Source organism: Calcarisporiella thermophila, assembly GCF_041956535.1.
Source record: "Calcarisporiella thermophila strain CBS 279.70 unplaced genomic scaffold VTP21scaffold_13, whole genome shotgun sequence".
Lineage (NCBI taxonomy): Eukaryota > Fungi > Calcarisporiellomycota > Calcarisporiellomycetes > Calcarisporiellales > Calcarisporiellaceae > Calcarisporiella > Calcarisporiella thermophila.
Window position 1 is genome coordinate 539,158 of NW_027192203.1, and position 18,673 is coordinate 557,830.

General features: G+C 47.5%; 8 protein-coding genes across 8 annotated transcripts; 6 read left to right on the top strand and 2 right to left on the bottom strand.

Moving 5' to 3' along the window:
- Nucleotides 1-382: 382 nt before the first annotated feature.
- On the bottom strand, nt 383-2,490 carry VTP21DRAFT_2142 (uncharacterized protein; the record flags this gene model as incomplete). Its single annotated transcript, XM_069392305.1, has 9 exons — nt 383-420; nt 490-764; nt 840-946; nt 1,019-1,064; nt 1,128-1,237; nt 1,302-1,417; nt 1,486-1,608; nt 1,671-1,785; nt 1,855-2,490. The coding sequence occupies 9 exons, from the start codon at nt 2,488-2,490 to the stop codon at nt 383-385; spliced, it is 1,566 nt and encodes a 521-aa protein (XP_069250719.1).
- A 1,217-nt stretch (nt 2,491-3,707) lies between these two features.
- On the top strand, nt 3,708-4,896 carry VTP21DRAFT_2143 (uncharacterized protein; the record flags this gene model as incomplete). The annotated part of the gene is made up of 4 exons (XM_069392306.1): nt 3,708-4,165; nt 4,256-4,497; nt 4,562-4,631; nt 4,704-4,896. 4 exons carry the CDS (start codon nt 3,708-3,710, stop codon nt 4,894-4,896), a joined length of 963 nt encoding a protein of 320 aa, XP_069250720.1.
- Nucleotides 4,897-5,437: 541 nt separating this feature from the next.
- On the top strand, nt 5,438-9,660 carry VTP21DRAFT_2144 (uncharacterized protein; the record flags this gene model as incomplete). The annotated part of the gene is made up of 5 exons (XM_069392307.1): nt 5,438-7,053; nt 7,124-7,340; nt 7,421-8,095; nt 8,176-8,427; nt 8,512-9,660. 5 exons carry the CDS (start codon nt 5,438-5,440, stop codon nt 9,658-9,660), a joined length of 3,909 nt encoding a protein of 1,302 aa, XP_069250721.1.
- A 429-nt stretch (nt 9,661-10,089) lies between these two features.
- VTP21DRAFT_2145 (uncharacterized protein) lies at nt 10,090-10,939 on the bottom strand (the record flags this gene model as incomplete). The annotated part of the gene is made up of 2 exons (XM_069392308.1): nt 10,090-10,452; nt 10,547-10,939. The coding sequence occupies 2 exons, from the start codon at nt 10,937-10,939 to the stop codon at nt 10,090-10,092; spliced, it is 756 nt and encodes a 251-aa protein (XP_069250722.1).
- Nucleotides 10,940-12,592: 1,653 nt separating this feature from the next.
- VTP21DRAFT_2146 (uncharacterized protein) lies at nt 12,593-13,316 on the top strand (the record flags this gene model as incomplete). The annotated part of the gene is made up of 2 exons (XM_069392309.1): nt 12,593-13,024; nt 13,101-13,316. 2 exons carry the CDS (start codon nt 12,593-12,595, stop codon nt 13,314-13,316), a joined length of 648 nt encoding a protein of 215 aa, XP_069250723.1.
- A 612-nt stretch (nt 13,317-13,928) lies between these two features.
- VTP21DRAFT_2147 (uncharacterized protein) lies at nt 13,929-15,178 on the top strand (the record flags this gene model as incomplete). The annotated part of the gene is made up of 4 exons (XM_069392310.1): nt 13,929-14,006; nt 14,080-14,442; nt 14,511-14,684; nt 14,759-15,178. 4 exons carry the CDS (start codon nt 13,929-13,931, stop codon nt 15,176-15,178), a joined length of 1,035 nt encoding a protein of 344 aa, XP_069250724.1.
- Nucleotides 15,179-15,787: 609 nt separating this feature from the next.
- VTP21DRAFT_2148 (uncharacterized protein) lies at nt 15,788-16,364 on the top strand (the record flags this gene model as incomplete). The annotated part of the gene is made up of 2 exons (XM_069392311.1): nt 15,788-15,988; nt 16,065-16,364. The coding sequence occupies 2 exons, from the start codon at nt 15,788-15,790 to the stop codon at nt 16,362-16,364; spliced, it is 501 nt and encodes a 166-aa protein (XP_069250725.1).
- Nucleotides 16,365-17,826: 1,462 nt separating this feature from the next.
- Nucleotides 17,827-18,569, top strand: VTP21DRAFT_2149 (uncharacterized protein; the record flags this gene model as incomplete). The annotated part of the gene is made up of 4 exons (XM_069392312.1): nt 17,827-18,014; nt 18,089-18,300; nt 18,377-18,447; nt 18,513-18,569. The coding sequence occupies 4 exons, from the start codon at nt 17,827-17,829 to the stop codon at nt 18,567-18,569; spliced, it is 528 nt and encodes a 175-aa protein (XP_069250726.1).
- Between the last annotated feature and the right edge of the window lie 104 nt (nt 18,570-18,673).

The window sequence follows — 18,673 nt, forward strand, 5'->3', positions numbered from 1 at the left end:
TATGATTCTACGAGATGGATCTTTGGTTTTCGAAAAACAAAGCCCCTTCTGCTGCGTATTGAGCCTCCCGCCGAATCGGCCAAGCTTGTTCCAGGCTTCCGTCAAAAATGGGGTTATTCTATTTGGTGGAGCACTTTGTCGCCATAGGAGAAGGAAAAAAAATTCAGTGTTGTTAATAAACAGAACTCTATATACACATAAAGAAAAATATAAAAAGTGTAGGAAGGTCAGGTTAAAATAAAAGTTCGTTTCAAAATAAAAAAGAATCCATATAACAATACAACCAAGAATAAAAAAAGGATTTACGGTAATTTGAGTTGAGATAAATACACAAAATGAGGGAAAGTAAACATATATATATATATAACATTAAGGAAGATATCTACCAATCCTTATCGTCGCCCTCGTAATGCAGTGTCACTGTGTATGAATATATATCCAAAGATGAATGCCCCTGTTCGCCAGAGTGCGGGGAGAGAAAAAAATTACCTGAGTTAAACTCTCCAAATGGATTGGTGCCATCCTCGTCCTCCGAAACGCACAGCGTCTCCGATTCTATATCCAAACTAAAACTATCGTGCATAGTCCTCATCTGTAATTCCTCGTCCAGACTTGGTACAATGGGAGGGGTGATGTGTCGCAGGAGAGCCCAGTTGATTGGCTTGAAGAAGGAATGCGCCTTTATATCTGCGGCGCCAGCGCGACATCCTAAACGGCGATGCTCGTCCTTGTGGAGAAGTTTGCAAATAAGATTTTTGCACGTACTGCAGAAATAGGGTGAAGGGTCAGTGAATACGGAGAAAGGGAGAATAACCAGGATGGATCTTAGGAATAGATACCTTGAAATAGGCTGGAGGCCAAGATGATCAGGGAAAAATACGTCGCTGCGCAGGATGTTGGTAAAGGTCGCATTCCTATTTGGCCCTTTGAAAGGGGTGGTCCCAAACTACAGCATCATACATATGCACAATGTCATCACCAGGGTGTGGGCGAAAATGAAAAAAAAGGTCTCACTTACAAGCATTTCATAAATTAAGATGCCTAATGTCCACCAATCCACCGCACTAATCCCCGAAAAAAAAAGAATTATTATTTGGGATTTACTCAATTGCTTCAAGCAACATTACCTAGTATGTCCACATCCTTTGATCACCTCAGGTGCAATGTACTCTTCTGTCCCCACGAACGAGTTTGTTCTCCAATTACCCACACAAGAACGGGTGTCAATGGCCGGTGCCTAAGGACAGAAGACGAGGCATGAGACAGTGTCCCTCTAGAGCCCTTAAGAAAAACACACATACCACCCCATAGGGCGAATTGCTTCGAACGATCGCAGGTGCGCCACTTGACATGGATTGTTTTGAGAGATCGAAATCGGTAAGCATAATATGTCCAGTTTGGTGGAGTAGGATATTTTCTAGAGGTGGTGTTGAGCACAATTCTCTTGTTAATACCAGTTTCCCTAATGATGAATGCCACGCTTACCTGGTTTCAAATCACGATATATAAACCCATTGAGATGCAAGTACTCTAGCGCCGCAACCACTTCGGCCGTATAAAACCGAGCGTCCGGCTCCGAAAGACACTTCCCTTTTCTTGATTGCAACACTATCCACAGCGAAGTAGGTAAAGAAGACGCTAAATTGAACAAACCAAAGGAAAAGCCATACCTCGGAAGAATTCGCCTCCCATACAGTATTCCATACACAAATATAAATATTTTTCGCTCTGAAATGAATGATAGAGAGTCACGACAAAGGGGTGATTGCTCGTGGCCAATATTTCCTATGCGAAAGGCAAAAGATCAATTAAAAGCTTCCTCCAAGCATGCAGGCTAATAGCTCGTAGCTCTACCTGTTCGGCCAGGACCCTCTTTACTTTGTTCCTCTTAATCATCTCTTTCTTGGAAAGCACTTTCATTGCATAGAGCTTATTGCTTCCCTTCCTCCGAACAAGGTACACCTTTCCCACGTCGCCCTTACCTAATAGCTTGACCTTTTGGAAACTGCTTGGTCCAACCTCCACCTTCTTCACCTTGATACTACTTGAGGAGTACGTGCGTCGAAAAGCGGGCGGAACGGCAAGACGATTCTGAGTTTCTTTTAGCGGATTGGCAAGCTCATTGGCATTGGGTACGGATGAAACCCTGCGGAGGGACTTGTGAATGTGATGAGTGGCGGGGATGGCAAGGAGACCATTGGATTTGGGTTCGACCCCTGCAATCTTGGTCTCAGGGTCGAGAGTTTTTTGAGGCAATGCATCATTGGTTATCATTGGTAAGGGTGACGAAGAGGCATCATCAACGCCGATGGCATTGCCCGGCTGAGGCGTCTGTCCTAGCCGGAAGAACCAACGTAATCTCGAAGTCCACCCCCACGAAGAATAGGAAGCGGAGATGGGTGCTGCCTGCGGAGGGGGGGTATGGCTGAGAAGCGGAGGTTTTTCCACCGCGAGCTTTTCGGCCGGTAGAAAGTCGTTGGAGGTCTCCATTTTCCCACCCTTGATTGTGAACTACAGGAACATGTAGGTAAGGGAAAAAAGAAAAAACGAAAAACGGCCAGAGCCCAAAAAAAAAAAATGGAAAAGGATAATTTGGCCAATGCTTTTGATTCAAAATCGATTTGATTACAGAGCTCAACTGCTCACCTAAGGAGCTCGGAAGTAAGATCTAAAACCTTGCCTTGTGTCGTGCTAGTATTATTTAATCCCCACATTAATTCGGCACACTCTGATTATCGCAGAATTCAAAGGAGGGTCGTATCCGGGAAAGTTCCCAAAGCTAACTAATCACAAATATTGCCCGTTGTGATTGTTCAAGGATAATATGCTTGGAAAGGGCTTGCCCATAATATGGGCAAGAGTCTAGAGCCCCTCCTTACTTTGGGAGAAGGGGGACAAGCGCTATAGTATCAGCCCCAGCTATATGCTTTGTGCTGGAGGGTTTGTAGCTCATTTTTAATCAGTCCTCGGCCACATCTACACTCGGAATGCAAGGCGAAAATCCTTTTGTTAGGCAGTTGCGAACTGCTCTCTACCGACGACTTATTATGCTGTTAAACTCTCTCAAGCATATTTTTCTCAGTATGCCAAGCAGTTATTAATTTTCCACGCCCCAGGGCAATCCTTCAAGTGATGTGAAGTCAGCCATTCTTGGTATCCCGTTCAAAAGCACTGCCCAGTTTCTCCGATAGATCCATTCTCTACTATCAGATTCGCTTGTAATGAGCTGGATATCTCATTCCTATATTCCGGAGGTAGCCAAGCCTACAGCTGTATTATAGAAAATTAGCCGATAATACATACTTAATTTCAGACTCTGATGATTTTTTGGGATTGGCCACTGTCTGGAGACCGGAGGTAAGTCGATGATTCCATCATTGCAGTGTCAGGCCAGAAATTAAGCTCCCGTATAGCTCCCATATTGGCAAAGAACTTAGTTGGCAATGGCCAAGAAATAAGCCCTCCAAGAATTAGGGCATAAGGTGGCTTATTAATATCGAATTTCTGACACTAACTCCAATAAGTGGCATGATTCTCTTCTCTTCAATTTTAATCCAAGGAAAAATACCCAACTTGGACTATTTATTTAATACAGTATCAACAAGCGATTCTCTCCACTGCGAAATTTTCACTAATTTTGCTCACTGGTTGTCATCCTTCGAGCATTACCCATAGAAAGTTTCCCCATACACCCCCCCCCAAAAAAAATGAACGCAACTTCATACAATACAACTGCACCCATAATGCATCCTCAGCTCTTGCCCTTCATCTCTGACTCACACCTCTCTGTTGTGCTACCCGTAGTCGCCTACTGGATCTATTCTCTCTTCTATGAGTTCCTGGATTACTGTAACTTTCAGATGCTCGAGCCGTACCGTATCCACACACCAGAGGAGCTCACAAAGAATCGGGTCTCGAAGTGTAAAGTTATGGGGTGGGTTTTGTTCCAACAAGCCCTTCAATCCATTCTGGCACTGGTATTAACGGACGGTGCGGACAAAATTGCGGTCGATACATCGCTGGCGGTTGCTCGGTATCATCAGGTGATAATGCAAGCCGTATCTCTAATAGGTCTAGAGAAGACGGTTAGCATGCCCTTGATTGATAAGCTAGCCAGTTGGGCATATTGGTACTTGGAGCCTTCAGTGCGATTCTTTTTTGCAATGTAAGATCTAGTTTTTATTTGTCGAGGCGAGTGCTAAATTTCCGAGTTTAACGTATTGGTTCTCTTCATATTTGGATTTCTGGGCGATAGGATCATCCTTGACGCATATCAATATTGGATGCACCGCTTCTTCCACACTAACAAGTTCCTCTACAAACATCTACACTCCGTGCATCATCGCCTGTATGTCCCCTACGCTTATGGAGCACTCTACAACCACCCACTCGAGGGATTCCTTATGGACTCCCTGGGCGGTGGTCTTTCGTATTGGCTGGCCGGGCTTTCGGTGCAGAGTGGAGCAATTTTCTTCGCCTTCTCGAGCATCAAAACAGGTACGGTGTTAATCTATAGGCTACCCCATTGCGTTGTCCTTGTTGACACTATGCCCTTGGTTAGTTGATGACCACTCTGGATACGATTTTCCCTGGAACCCACTGCAATTCTTATTCAACAATAACGCAAGATAGTAAGTACCCTATTCCATATGTGCCTGCTCCCGTCTCGCAATGCTCACCCATAGCCCCCTTCCTATTCTTAGCCATGACATTCATCACCAACCTGCCGGAATCAAAATGAACTTTTCGCAACCTTTCTTCACGATCTGGGATCGTATGTTTGGGACGTATGCTCCCACACTAGAGGCATGCCGCGAGGCAAACAAACGACGCAAGATGGCCCTAAAAGGCTCGGGGAGCGAAGACGAGGACAGCATCAAGGAGAAAAAGCAGTGAACTTTCATTTTTTTTTTTATTATTCATCACATCCAAAATAACTAATATTCTCCTATTATATATTGTAATCTTGTTTTTTTCCCCCTTTATTTTTCAATCTTTTTATTAATATTTTATAATCTTTTTTAATAATCATTGTAGGATATTCCCTTATATATTTTCATTACTCTCTATATCTGGTGATGGAGCGGGTCCTTCGTCTGGGCCTGGTGCTAGTTTTTGGTTGAACCAACAAAAAGAATAGAATATGGCAATAAACGTTCATTATATAACAGCCATGGTCCGCAAGTTTCTCGGTATTAACTTGGTGTAGGACCGAGAGGATAGGAAAGGAAATAAATTCAAGGAGCAGAACAGGATTCAAAATGAGCAAACCAAAGAGGAAATACGGGGGCGGCAATCTGACAGTCACAAAACAGGAGTGCAAAGAGTGAATTAACTATCGCTGAGTAAGAGTCACCTTAACATCTTTTCTCATACATTTCTCAAATTGTTAGTGATCCATTAATAATCATTAAATAATCGACAACAATCTATTCACATGGAGCCGGGCAATGATTGCGGCTCTTCGTTGCCTTCTGATCCCCTTCAGGAATCGAGTCCATCCAGCACTAAATCCGCCCGTGGCAAACGTCCGCGACAGCCTCACACGAAATCGGTTCCAGGAACAGGACCTTTTATAAATTCGCGCGGTCCAGCATTTCCCTCGGATGTGGACGTCACCAAGCAACTTGGCGAGGTTGTAGAACTTGATTTCAACGCGATGGGGGTTGAATCAGCTGGAAAAATACTTTTGCAAGCGGAACGGAGGTGGCGGCATGCTCCAAAGAATTATTCCGTAGATGCTTTACCAAAAACGGGAGGAAAAGGCAAAGAGAAAATGAAAGAGACATCGGGTGAAGTCCAGCCTAAGCCGAAGACGCAGAATCGAGCACGGACCAGACAGCGTGCCGTGTCTAGTGCCAAGTCCACACAAGCGGAGAAAGGCAATCAGGGCGTGGAACCTACAGCCATCGCGGTGGAGGAGAAAGTGATTGCCACGCCCGCTGACACTGCTAAGCATGGGGTGGAGGGGAAGCGTAGTAAACGGTCGCCCCGAAAGTTCATTAAGGAGAAAGAAAAAGAGAAGAGCACTAAACATAGGGAGATAGCTGCAACGGTTACGGCTACTTCTACTTCTGCTAATTGTACCCAGTTTACAGAGGCGTCAACCTCCAGTAACCCTGCTTCTAAAACAAAGGTGAAGAGGCATCCCAAAACCGTAGATACCACAACAGCTGAGACGCCACCTGAGGTAGAGGGTGAGAGCATGGCAAGGATAGAGGAGGAAAGAAAGCGAAAGTCACGTAACAGGGAAAAATCAAAATCAAAATCAAAGTCATCAGATCCTGCTATCGAAAAGCCAGAAGTGGATCTACCGAAAAAGAAGCCGAGTCGATCCAAGGCAACTCGAAAAGTGCCCGCCGATGGTCAGCCCGCAGAAGAGCTGAAATCGACTGTAATGGGGAAGACTAAATCTACCAGTAAGGAAAAGAAGCGCGATGAGGGTGCGAAAAAGCGAGGCAAATCCTTACGAAAGACTGCCTCGACTGAGGGAAAAGAGAAATCGCGAGAGAAAAAATCGCGTGGGGTCACTAACCAAAACTCTGAATTAACATCAGTGGCCAGCACTTCATCTAGCGCTAGCGCAAGCTTGGAATCGTTCTCCCTGGGGATCCAGCCCAACACAAACCGTCGGCTCCTCTTTGACCCGCACTACCACCATGATATCGTGATGAGCATGCTCTCCTCGGGCCAACTCTTTCGAGGTACATTGCGCATCAACAAACGCAATCGCACAGATGCATACGTCACTTCCGACGATCTTGACTCGGATATCTATATATATGGAAGCCGTGCGCGCAACCGGGCCCTTGAGGGAGATATAGTAGCGGTGAAACTGATAGACGCCAACAGAGTGCTGAGCGAGAAGGAAAACAAGGAGAGATCCAAAGAGGCTAAGAAGAGTAAATTCACAAGCGAGCAGGTGGTCCTCCTAGCATCTGAAATCGAGGATGACAAGGAGCCCGACCTGGCTGTGGAGGAGGTGCACAAGCCAAAATACTGTGGGATTGTGGTGGCCATTATTGAACGCGCGAAGGGTCTAGTCTATGCAGGGTATATTTTCCACAGGTTACTCTGACCTTTCTCGTTCGAACCTTTAAAAAACCCTATTCTACCACACTAGAGAATTGACCGTGTTGCGGCCCGCTGGACAGCAAGAGGGTAGCAAGAAAAACGGAACGGATGAGCCTGCCGAGGACATGAACGACCCCAAAAAGTGGCCCAAGCTCATCTGGTTTAAACCGTGTGACAAGCGCGTACCGCTGATCTCGATCCCCGTTGAACACGCCCCCCCTGATTATTGCAAGAACCCCGAACTTTATAAGCATAAAGTTGTGTTGGTACGGTTCTCTCCCCACCTGATTTGCTATCCTTTCTGGCCTCCTGTTTTCTAACCCTACCCCCCGCCCATGGATATTAGGTTAGCATTACAAGATGGCCCGTGACTTCGATGTATCCCTTTGGCAAAATGGAGAAGATTGTGGGCGACGTTGGGGAGATCGAGGTTGAGACTGAGGCGATTCTCGCCACCAACAATCTACCCTTCGACCCCTTCAAACCCTCGGTGATCGCATGTCTACCTACTACGCCGTGGAAGATCCCCGCACGAGAAATAGCCTCGCGTCTCGACCTTCGTGGCGCCCGAATCTTCACGATCGACCCGCGCACAGCCAAGGATCTCGACGATGCGGTTTCGGTCCGGCACCTACCGGACGGACACCTGGAAATTGGGGTGCATATCGCGGATGTGAGCCATTTTGTCCGCCCGCGCACCAAACTCGACGAAGAAGCACGCCACCGTGCCACCACCGTCTATTTGGTGCAGCGCTCGGTGCCAATGCTTCCGCCTCTTTTGTGTGAGGAGCTCTGCAGTTTGAACCCGGGCGTGGATCGACTTGCGTTCTCCGTCATCTGGAAAATGACCCCTGATGCACGTGTCATCAGCACTTGGTTCGGGAAGACGCTCATTCGGAGTTGCGCAAAACTAGCGTACGACGATGCGCAGGACGTGATCGAGGGGCGAGGGCTCGGAGAGGGTGTAAGGATAATGGACCACGATCGCCGGGCGGTCGAGAAAGACATTTTGCTACTCTATGTAAGTGTCCCCTTGGATTAGATTGGCTGCATTCTTCTTCCTCACCTTGGAGGTTGGACTCCCCCCGATTAACTCCACAGGAGCTCTCCAAAATCCTACGGGCGGATCGTTTCCAAAACGGCGCGCTTTCCGTCAACTCGGTTCGACTCGAGTTCGCGCTCGATGCACACGGGAACCCGATGGACGTATGGGTTTATCAGCAGCGCGAAGCCAACCGCCTCATCGAAGAGTTTATGCTTCTGGCGAATATGAGTGTGGCGGAGAAGATATCGGCCCACTTCCCTGAGCAAGCACTTCTAAGGCGGCATGCAGATCCTATCGAGAGACGACTGGTAAGTGAGGCATTTGCGATTGGCATACAACCTTTCTTCTCCCTCCGATTTTTTAACCTTCCTCGACGATGGTTGCCATTTTAGGAGGAATTCATCAAACTATGTGCTTGTCTCGGCCATGACATGGATGGGAGCACCGCCGGTGCCCTTATGGACTCCTTCAACCGTATAGGATCGGATGATGTACGGGAGGTGCTCAAAATCCTCTCCATCAAGCCGATGCAACGTGCAAAATACTTCTGCACCGGCATGCTCGATGAGGCGCAGTACCGCCACTACGCGCTCAATGTTCCTCTCTACACGCATTTCACCTCGCCGATTCGCCGGTATGCGGATGTGATTGTCCACCGGCAACTGGAGGCCGCGCTGCAGGGAGGAGCGACGCTGGACAAGGAGACGGTCGGGCGGATCGCACAGCAGTGCAACACGAAGAAGGAGGCTGCCAAAAACGCCCAGGAGCAGTCGATCCAGCTCTTCCTGTGTGTTTATCTGCAGTCGCGCTGTCTCCGCTCTGGTGCTCCCGAGATATGCGAGGCGATCGTGTTGGACGTGCTCGAGGAAGCCTTCGACGTGTTTATTCCAAAATATGGCATTGAAAAGAGGATGCATTTGGACCAAATGCCCTTACAGAAGTTTGCACCTCTCCCGCGCAAGAAGATTCTGCATATGTGTTGGGAGCCGGGGGTAGACACGGTGCAAGCGGCTAGCGAGAAGATGTTCAAGCGGGCGAGGAACGAGGAGTGCAAATTGGTGGAAGAAGAGGTGATGGAGGATGCGAAAGAGATTGAAGATGCCATGCGGGGATTGCAAGGGATGAGTTTGCAAGATCGAGAGAGTAGGGAGAGGTCCAGCGAAGTGGAATGTTGTGAGGAAGAGAGCGAGGAGGAGGGGGAACATGAGTTTGAAGATGAGGAAGAAGACGATCACGATGAAGATGGCGACGAAGAGAGTGAGGTTGATGAAGGCAATGCATGTGATCTTGAGTCCGAGGAAGACGAGGGAGAGAGTGAGGAGGAAGAAGAGGAGGAAGAGGAGGAAGAGGAGGAAGTAGAAGAGAGGAATAAGGGAGAAGAGGCGAATATGTGTGAAGCCAACGAGATCCTCCAGTCGCCCTACGGCCAGACGATTAAGGTTTTTAACCGCATCCAAGTGGCACTTACGGTAGATATGTCACGTTCACCCGCCTGCATCCTGGTGACGGCGATGAACCCCTTTGGGCACATCAAGAAATAAGGCGCCTTCACTGAGGTGGAAAGCTGGTCGCTCAATATTACTTTAATTTGGGATGGTTCCATTCGAGGGAAGACATGATTACCCTAGGTTATTTGCATGTAAATATTTGTTTTAATCTTGAGACAACCATTTTTGAAAAAATGAAAACGATAAAAAAACGATAAAAACGTCCAATAAAAACCTATGCCTTTACTAACGGAAATGCACTGAATCCAACGCACATTCTCAAATATCAATCTAGAATTTAATTATTCATATTCATAAAAGCAACCCTCGTCCTTTGGAGGTGGCAAGCCAAACATAAAATGGGTGGAAGGAAGAGGGAGATTGGAAAAATTACATAGAACACATGGACACAAGAGGATAAAAACAAATGAGACAAGGGAAACCACAGAAGGGGATTCGTATGAATAGAGGGAAACTAGAGCACTAATGGTCAAGCAATAGACGACCCACACGCCACACTCCATAGATTAGGGAGGCCGTTTTCACCACCTCGGAGAGAATCTGAATTCGGTGCACGGGCGATTCCTTCAGAGGTCGACCTTCCACATGGTCCCGCGCACGTTGCATCAGTTGTGGCAAGAGGTAGCCAGACTGAGCAATCAGGGTGATTGCAGCAGGGGCTAGTTGCACCAAGTGCCAGTTCACCGGGATACTTGGCATTTCACGCAACATAGCGGCGAGGGTGGAGGGGCCGGGTGCTCCGCTTAGACGGTGGCTAAGAATAAGCCATGCGTCAATGGTGAGAACGGAGAAGAGAATTTCAGCCTTGTTCAAAGCCGAGAAGACCTAAGTAAAATGGGAGGGGAGGAGGAGGGGTGGTGAGCCAAGAGACCGATTTTTCTTTATTTCAAGACGCCACCATGAGGGGCGGTTTACTCACATGGCGTCCAAGATCAATGGCAGTAGTGCGATTCATCGAAGGGGTCACAAACTTCAGCGGCGACTCCAGATACACGAGCGATGCGTTCGAGCCAGCCCAGAACATATTGTGCGCGACAAGATAGACGCACAGGCCTCGCGTCGAAAAGGTGCGTAGCACAGGGTGGCCAACCAGCGCCGTGCCAACGGTGGCGGCCAGGAGGGTCTGACCGACCGAGTTGGGATTCAGCAAGAAGCGACCAAGTTTGCTTTCGGCGTGCTCGATGGCCGCCTTGGATTTTTCCGCCAGTTCATGCCCTTTCTCCTTGACTTCTTTCGAAGCCTGGTGCAATTCCTGGCTCGCCTTTTCCGACAATTCCTGGAGGTTTTTGGAGGTTTTGTCTGCAGTGGACATGACTGAAGAGTGTTTTTAGAGGAGAGAAAGCACGCTTGATGAGTGGAAAGAATAACAATTAGGAATGGATAAGGGTTGAAACACGTCCCGGGGGGGGGGGTATAGTGGTGAGAATAAAAAGCTCACGGCGTTCCTCCTTCTGCAATCGGGGAATGGTGGCTTGTTGGCAGTCACGCATAATCGTTTCAAGCAGAGCAACGGCATTTTTTGGCTGAGAATACCGCATCCCAAAGGATTCATTCCCTTCGAGTGCCGGAATAGGGAGGGGCGATTTTGCCCAAAATTCAAACCCAACCGAGGCTGTTCGTATGGTTACATTCTATTATACACCCTTCGCTTAATAAGGGGGCGAAGTTGACAGCTAATTTCGGGTGGAACCCCCGACATTTGCTTCCTATTCAAGCTCTGCAAAGGATTGTGGGCAGAGAATTCGCCCAGGTGCATCTGTTGTCTGATCACTACGGTTGTTATGAAGTGCATAAGGAGTTTTATCATCTTGCAGGAAATCTTTAGAATCATGAAAGGCACGAGTTTGGCTGAAAAAAGGGTGGTCTGAGCACTCAAACCACTCGGATCTATTATCACGTTTGTGAGATCGTAATATCACAAAAGAGCAATCCGAAAATTGAATGACGTGCTTAATCCCTCCCCGTGCCGCTTACACTATGCAGCCCTCTGTATTTTTCCCAAAAATGCTCATGAAAACCAAAAAGAAAATTACATGATCCTATAGGTAAAGCCTCTCCAAACAAGGGCAGGATCAGTCCGATGACTGCATAAGCTGGATTGAAGGGATTACTAAGTACCTATTTGATGCTTAGCAACCCGCTAAGCTATACCTACTTTCGTTATATTTGCGTTCAATTGCGACTTAATTGAATTAGCGACCTGATATTTTCATGAAGAAGTCCCCAACCCCTAGCTTTCAGCGGTTGCTTTGGCAAAAAAATCGAAAGGAGCCCTTGTGATATCTTGATCACATCCTTCTACAACACAGGAGATCGGGGGATTGGGGATCAAATGCGTCAGAGCGACATATTAGCATGACACGGGATGAGGAAAAATACCGGCCAGTATTTAAGAAACCGGAAGCTGATGGCTTTCGGTGAAATATTAATATGGGTGAGCAAAAGTAAGGGGCTAAGTGGAAATTGCGGCCCATTGGTTGGCCCGCAATAGCGACATAAAAAAGCAGAAAAAACTTAACCACACATAGCCCCTGGAGCAGATTCCGGCCATTCACCCGGCGAGCTCTCGACCGACCTAATTTGAGCCTGTGTGGAGAAATCCAATCACACCCAGATAACGCAATCTCGTCATTAGATGGTGTTGAAGAGGGGTTGTGCGCAAGAGAAATGAAGGATGATGTTAGATAGATTCCAAAACTTCTATATATTCCGCAAGGGCTCCACAACCACAACTCTTTCCTCTGCCTTTTCTTTCTTGGCTCCCATTTTTTATTCTCTTCTCTTTCTTTCTCTCCCTTTCTCTCTCTCTCTTTCTCTCTCTCTCGATTCTCTTCTGCTCTTCTCCACTCAACACACTATCCCCTTCTTCTCTGCGCCGCCCTGCTCCTTTGCACACCTCCTTCCCTTCTTGTTGGAGCTGTATAGAGTTGCTTCCCCTCTCGAGCCTAGAAAACATTTGCTTAGCATGCTAACTCAAAAGCTTCCCGTCTCGAACCCCGTGAACCAGCAGCATGACCAGAAGAATGGATCTTCTTCGGCCGGGGCTGCTACAGATACCTCCCCCACTACCACCACCACATCCTCCTCCACTGCAAGTCAGCCTCACCCGCCCCGCGATCATATCCATATAGATCCATCGCAACTTGTCCTTACTCCTGCCGATCATGAAATGCTCCGAGAAGCGGAGCACTTAAAGACTCGCACTCTGGACTATATGGTAGCCCCGCTGGAGGATATCTTCGATTGGGATGATCTAGGGCGCCGTCTTAAATCGGACGGAGAATGGTTTGTTGTTGCATTCAGAAGCATTCGGAGTGCATCGGCTGACAACGAGCTGCTCTTTAATGCGGATCGGATGGCGCATGAGGAGGCCAAACACAGCGGAGGTTTGCTCAAGGTAAGTAGACGTTATTGGGCTCACTTCAACTCATGTTTCCCCCGCTGACCCGCTCTCCCTCTTCTCAATGATTTAGTACTGGTATGCTTCGCTTAACGAGCGCCGGGAATGCCTTGCTATGTGCATTTGGGCCAACCGGTCGTGGGCTCTTCTGGCTAACAAAAAACCGCATCACCGCGAGGCGGCAAAGCTGGCCGCGGTGATGTATGACTCGTATATATTGGAGCGATATTCTCTCAAGAAGACCGGCACCAAAATCACCCTAGAGAAGCTGCCGATGCGGCACCACTAGACTGTATTAAGGACGATGATAGATTGCGCCGTTTGGATATTCCCTCACATTCCCCATCTTTCACCTAGATGGCATATCTCTCTTTGTATTATATTGTTTCTGCATTGTTTATTATCCCAAACAACCCCCTTCTCTTTTCCATTATAATAAATGCTCCTTTTCCATGACCCCCGTTTTTCGGAAGAGGCATTTTTTTTCTTTTCGAAATTCGGCTGATCGTGTTACCAACGGGAGCCGTTTTGTGAAAGTTTAAGAAGGCAACCAAGAAACCAAACTTTGTATCGATACAAGGCGATGGAGGGGATGTCTTTACCGTGGTTGGGCCCATGCTTTCCTTGGCTCCCGCCTTGTTACCGTCCCATTTCAAAGTTCTCTGGTTTGTGCAACCGTGTGCGCATGAAAAGACAAGCAGAAGGGTGGGGCAGCTGGGAGAACTGGTTCTCGAGATCCATTCCGTCTTTCCCCGACTCTTAGTCGACTATTAAAAACGCGGGCATTTTTTTCAAATTATTTTTTCTCACACTTTTTCCTCGTTCTTGCATATTCTTCTTTTTCATTTCATTGACTTGACTCTTCCCTCACACTCCCAAGCACCCACCCAAGAGATCCATCATGTCTACACATCGCAACGTGTCATCGGAAAGCGCCGATATCATCACATTAACGCGCCATGTCATTTCCGAGCAAATGGTAACCTTATTCGAGCTATGACCCTCTTTTCTTCCTCGGCCGGGGCTAACTCTCTCCCCTCGGCACGTATTAGAAAGCAAAAGAGGCCACCGGGGATCTTACTCTTCTCCTTACGGCTATTCAAATGGGTTGCAAGTTTGTTGCCTCTCGAGTGAAGCAGGCTGCATTAATCAACCTACTTGGCCTTGCTGGCGCGACTAATGTGCAGGGCGAGGATGTGAAGAAGCTCGATGTGCTTGCGAATGAGATTCTCATCAACGCCCTTGTCGCCTCGGGCAAGACCGCCGTGCTCGTGTCGGAAGAAGACGAGCAGGCCATCATGATTGAGGAGGAGGGGCTGCGCGGGAAGTATTGCGTGGTGTTCGATCCCTTGGATGGATCGTCGAATATTGACTGCGGTGTCTCCGTGGGTACCATTTTCGGCATCTATAAAGTGGTGAGTAAGGGGCTGGTTCCTGAATGGACTTTGAGGATTTTGCTGAATTCACTATGGGCTGTCTGCAGAAAGAGGGATCGTCTGGCTCGATTAGTGACGTGCTTCGGCCGGGTACTGAGATGGTGGCCGCCGGATACTGTATGTATGGCAGCTACTGCGAGATCATCCTCACCATCGGCAACGGTGTCAACGGGTTCACGCTTGATCCCGCACTAGGCGAGTTCATCCTAACCCATCCCAACGTGAGTTGCTTGGTGGTTCTTCATGTATGGCCCCTCCGCTTACGCCACCCCCCCCCCCTCTCCCTCCTATTTAGATTCAAATCCCAGCACGCGGTAAGATCTACTCGATCAACGAAGGCAATGCCAAGTACTGGGAGGAGCCTGTCAAACACTACATCGAGTCGCTCAAGTTCCCCAAGGATGAGAAGAAGTCGCCCTACTCCGCTCGATATGTTGGCTCGATGGTGGCCGACATCCACCGCACGATCCTCTACGGCGGCATCTTTGGCTACCCCAGCGATAAGAAGTCGAAGAAGGGCAAGCTGCGCGTCCTGTACGAGGTGTTCCCGATGTCGATGATTGTCGAGCACGCCGGCGGCAAGGCATCCACCGGCACGAAGCGTGCGCTTGAGATTGTGCCGCAAGGCATCCACGACCGAAGTGGCGTCTGGCTGGGATCGAAGGACGACGTCGAGGATCTGGAGGGCTACTACAAACAATACGGCTCGCAGTAGATGCCGCGCGTGCGAAGGGATTCGACGGGCATGGGGGCTTGGCCCGTGGCTTGTGAACTTTGTTATTCCATCCATGTTTGAAACACACCTGTTTGTTCTTTGCTTGTTATTACCTCCCTGTCTCTTTCTACTAAAAACGGACTGAAAATGCCAACCCGATTTAGTTCAAAATGAGTTAGCGGCGCATTTCTATTTATAACCCATGACCTCAGGGAATGAATGGGAGCCTGCGGTTTGAAATGGTTTCTGCGGCACACTGTGCACGGACGACGGCCAAGCCCTCCGTCTCAAACGCGGGCGTTCTGCTGGCCCGATTGCAGGCAGCCCCTCCCTCTCGTCAATGGTGCCGGCCAGCTGGGTAGCAAATATAGCACGCGGCCAATGTGTGAAGCATGGCCATGGGAACGTTCCCTCGCCCTGACTCAGGCCGCGCGATGCCTAAAAAAAGGAGAAACCAAGAATGAACCTTAATTTGCGATGCGAATTCCCCGCTCCGATTTCCGCATAAGCTTGCTCGGTTTGGGCTCGCGGAATATTTAAACAGAGGGTGCGAACGCATTTCTGCTTCGCTACCGTCTCCTGCACTTGATTGAATCCAGTTCCTTACCCATGACCCGCTCCTTCCTTTTCGTTCTGCTGCTCTCCCTGTGCGCCTCTGCCCTGGCCGCGCCTCTGCGCCGCGACAGTGGCGATGACATCATCAAGCAGATGTGCGGAGGATTCAACGTTACAGAGCCTAGCAGCGACACCATCACAGCTGGCCAAAACATTACTCTAGCCTGGGAACAAGGCGCCAGCAGAGTGACTCAGGTAATGTGATCTTGTGCTCATCTCGCATCCATCTATCTATCACTGTATTAATCATCTCCGTGTTTGTCTCGTGCAGATTGATGGGATTCAACTCATGTACCAAAAGGGTCTCGTCAAGGACTTCACCGCCAACAACACGCTGCCCACCTCCAACAAAGTGCTGAACTTCACCTTTGATGTGTCGGATGTTCAGATTGATCCTCAGGAGAAGTACATGCTCCGCATCTGGGGCTTGACCGACAAGGGGCCGCACTGCATCAAATACACCCAGTGGTTTGAGATTTTGGATGCTGGGAAGAATGACGGAAGCGACGCTGAGGATGACGGTGCTACCGATGCCGACAATAAAGACTCGAACGACGAGAATGAGTCATAATTAGCCCATTTAATATCGTAAATAATCTATTTGCCTCTATTTAATGCTTTGTTTGCTTTTCTTTCTACTCACAAGTATAGTTTCTGTTGCTTTTTATTTTTTTCTTTTGCTTTAATGTTTGTATTTCTCCTACGCAATAACCACTTGCTGAACATTCTAATAATAAAGGGGTTCCTCTGGCACTTGGGCAAAGCGCCTTGCGAAGAAAACGGTTCACTCTTTGTGAATTATTCTATGATTGCTTGGTGAGAAGAGACTAGGGTTAGCTATTATGAAATCATTATCACCATGGGTTGAGTAAGTGAAAATTGCAACGAGATAGATGAGTAGGAGGGGACCCTAGAACGGTGAAGAGGGATCGTAGGATACTTCATCAAAAAAAAAAAACGATATGTTTTGTCATTTTGCTTGGATTATAGCATTGGCCAACTTGGCGAAATGGTAGGCTAGTTTTCGCTTTATTTTGGCCCGAAAAGAGCCACCTAGTATTGCTAATACACGGTAAGCAAGAGGCTCTTTTAATTTTTTTTCATTCCTATTTATCTTTGGAATGCTTGGGAAATTCATAGCGGCTTTTGCTATTTTGCTATTTTGACAGGCGTGCGTTTTGGAGGATTATTGGTATTGTATTAGGATAAGCAAAGAGGAGATGAGAGTACTTGTATCGCCTAATTAGTGTAGACTTGAACCAAGGCCAAGTGGATTAATCACAATGGTTCCTGGATCGGTAGAAATTGGTCTCGAAATAATGCTTATACTAAGAGACTAGTTACATCTAGCCATTTATATCAATGTCACGAAAAGCGATATATTCTTCTGTATTATTTAAGCTGGCATTCATAGTCACTCTTATGCAAGTTCAGGTTCCTTTTCCATCCGTAAGGCCCTACAAATCATAATGACAGAGATTGTTTCAGGTAGATCTGTTCATGTTCAATTTAGTCAAGTATGTATGCCCATTGGTGGTATAAGTAAACTACCCATTCTGGGACTTCTTTTTGCCCCATATATTCACATCCAGATCGAAGCTATATCTCCTCATAAGAAAATATATGCCTGTGACGTGAATAGATCTCATTCTTAGCCTCCATCAGCTACTTAAAGAAAAATGCAACTCCAATCAAAATTTAAAATTGGGATGCAGAAGAAATCGAGGGCCTATCTTAATGACGGTATATTGTTCACCATGTTCAGTAGGAACAGTGGTGCCGGGACACTAGCCTCTTTTAAAAGTGCACCAGTAACTATAAACGCGAAACGCGAACCCCCCTCTCCAAAATTAAACGCGTAAATCGCGGAATAAATTGAATTTCGCGTCATTGAAAAATTGAAATCCACGTAAAATGCTACCCGTCAACAAAACCTCGAGAGCGTGCTTCTTTTTCTCTTTTGCAATTTTCTCCAATTCTGTATTATTTTTATTTTTATCTCTCAAGACTTTCACCTTTGGTACAAATTCATCATGACTATTGATCAAAACCAGACTCCTGAGGTTGCGACTAATAATCTCAAGAGGGCCAGGGAGAATGACTCTACTGCCGCCGACCTTGCCCCTGTCTCGGCTATCCGGCTGCTTGTTAAGCGCCTAAGCGACAAGGCAAAACTCCCCACAAGGGGCTCTCCATTTTCTGCGGGCTACGACTTGTACAGGTGTGTTTCGAGTTCCTATGGACATGACCTATGATAAAATTCTAACCAATTTCGGCTTTATTTTTATTAAACAGCGCGGCAGACATCACGATTCCAGCGCGTGGAAAAGCGCTTATCCCCACTGATCTCTCTATTGCCGTTCCTTCTGGAACTTACGGTCGCGTCGCTCCTCGTAGCGGCCTGGCCTTGAAACATTTTCTGGACACTGGTGCCGGAGTCATTGATGCCGATTACCGGGGACCGTTAGGAATTGTATTGTTCAACCATGCAGAGGATGATTATCAAGGTCGGTATCACCGAATTCGATTGCATTTCTGCTCATAGAATGAAAGTTTCTAACGAGCGGACGATTTGCTCCATAGTGAAAGAGGGAGATCGAGTCGCTCAGTTGATTGTTGAGAGAATCTACACGCCCGAGGTGGAGGAAGTCGAGGTAGGTTAAGCATGGTGCTGATGGTTTTTCCTAGTAGTGAGACTGACCATGGAAATGGAATCTAGGACTTGGATGCCACTACGCGTGGTGAGGGAGGGTTCGGTAGTACCGGGAAGAATTAACTGTTATTAGCACCGTGTTCAATTGTTATTTTGTAGCATTGCCGAAAGTACTTTATTATAATATTCAGTACATATATTCTTAAACTACACATCAAGAAAAAGGG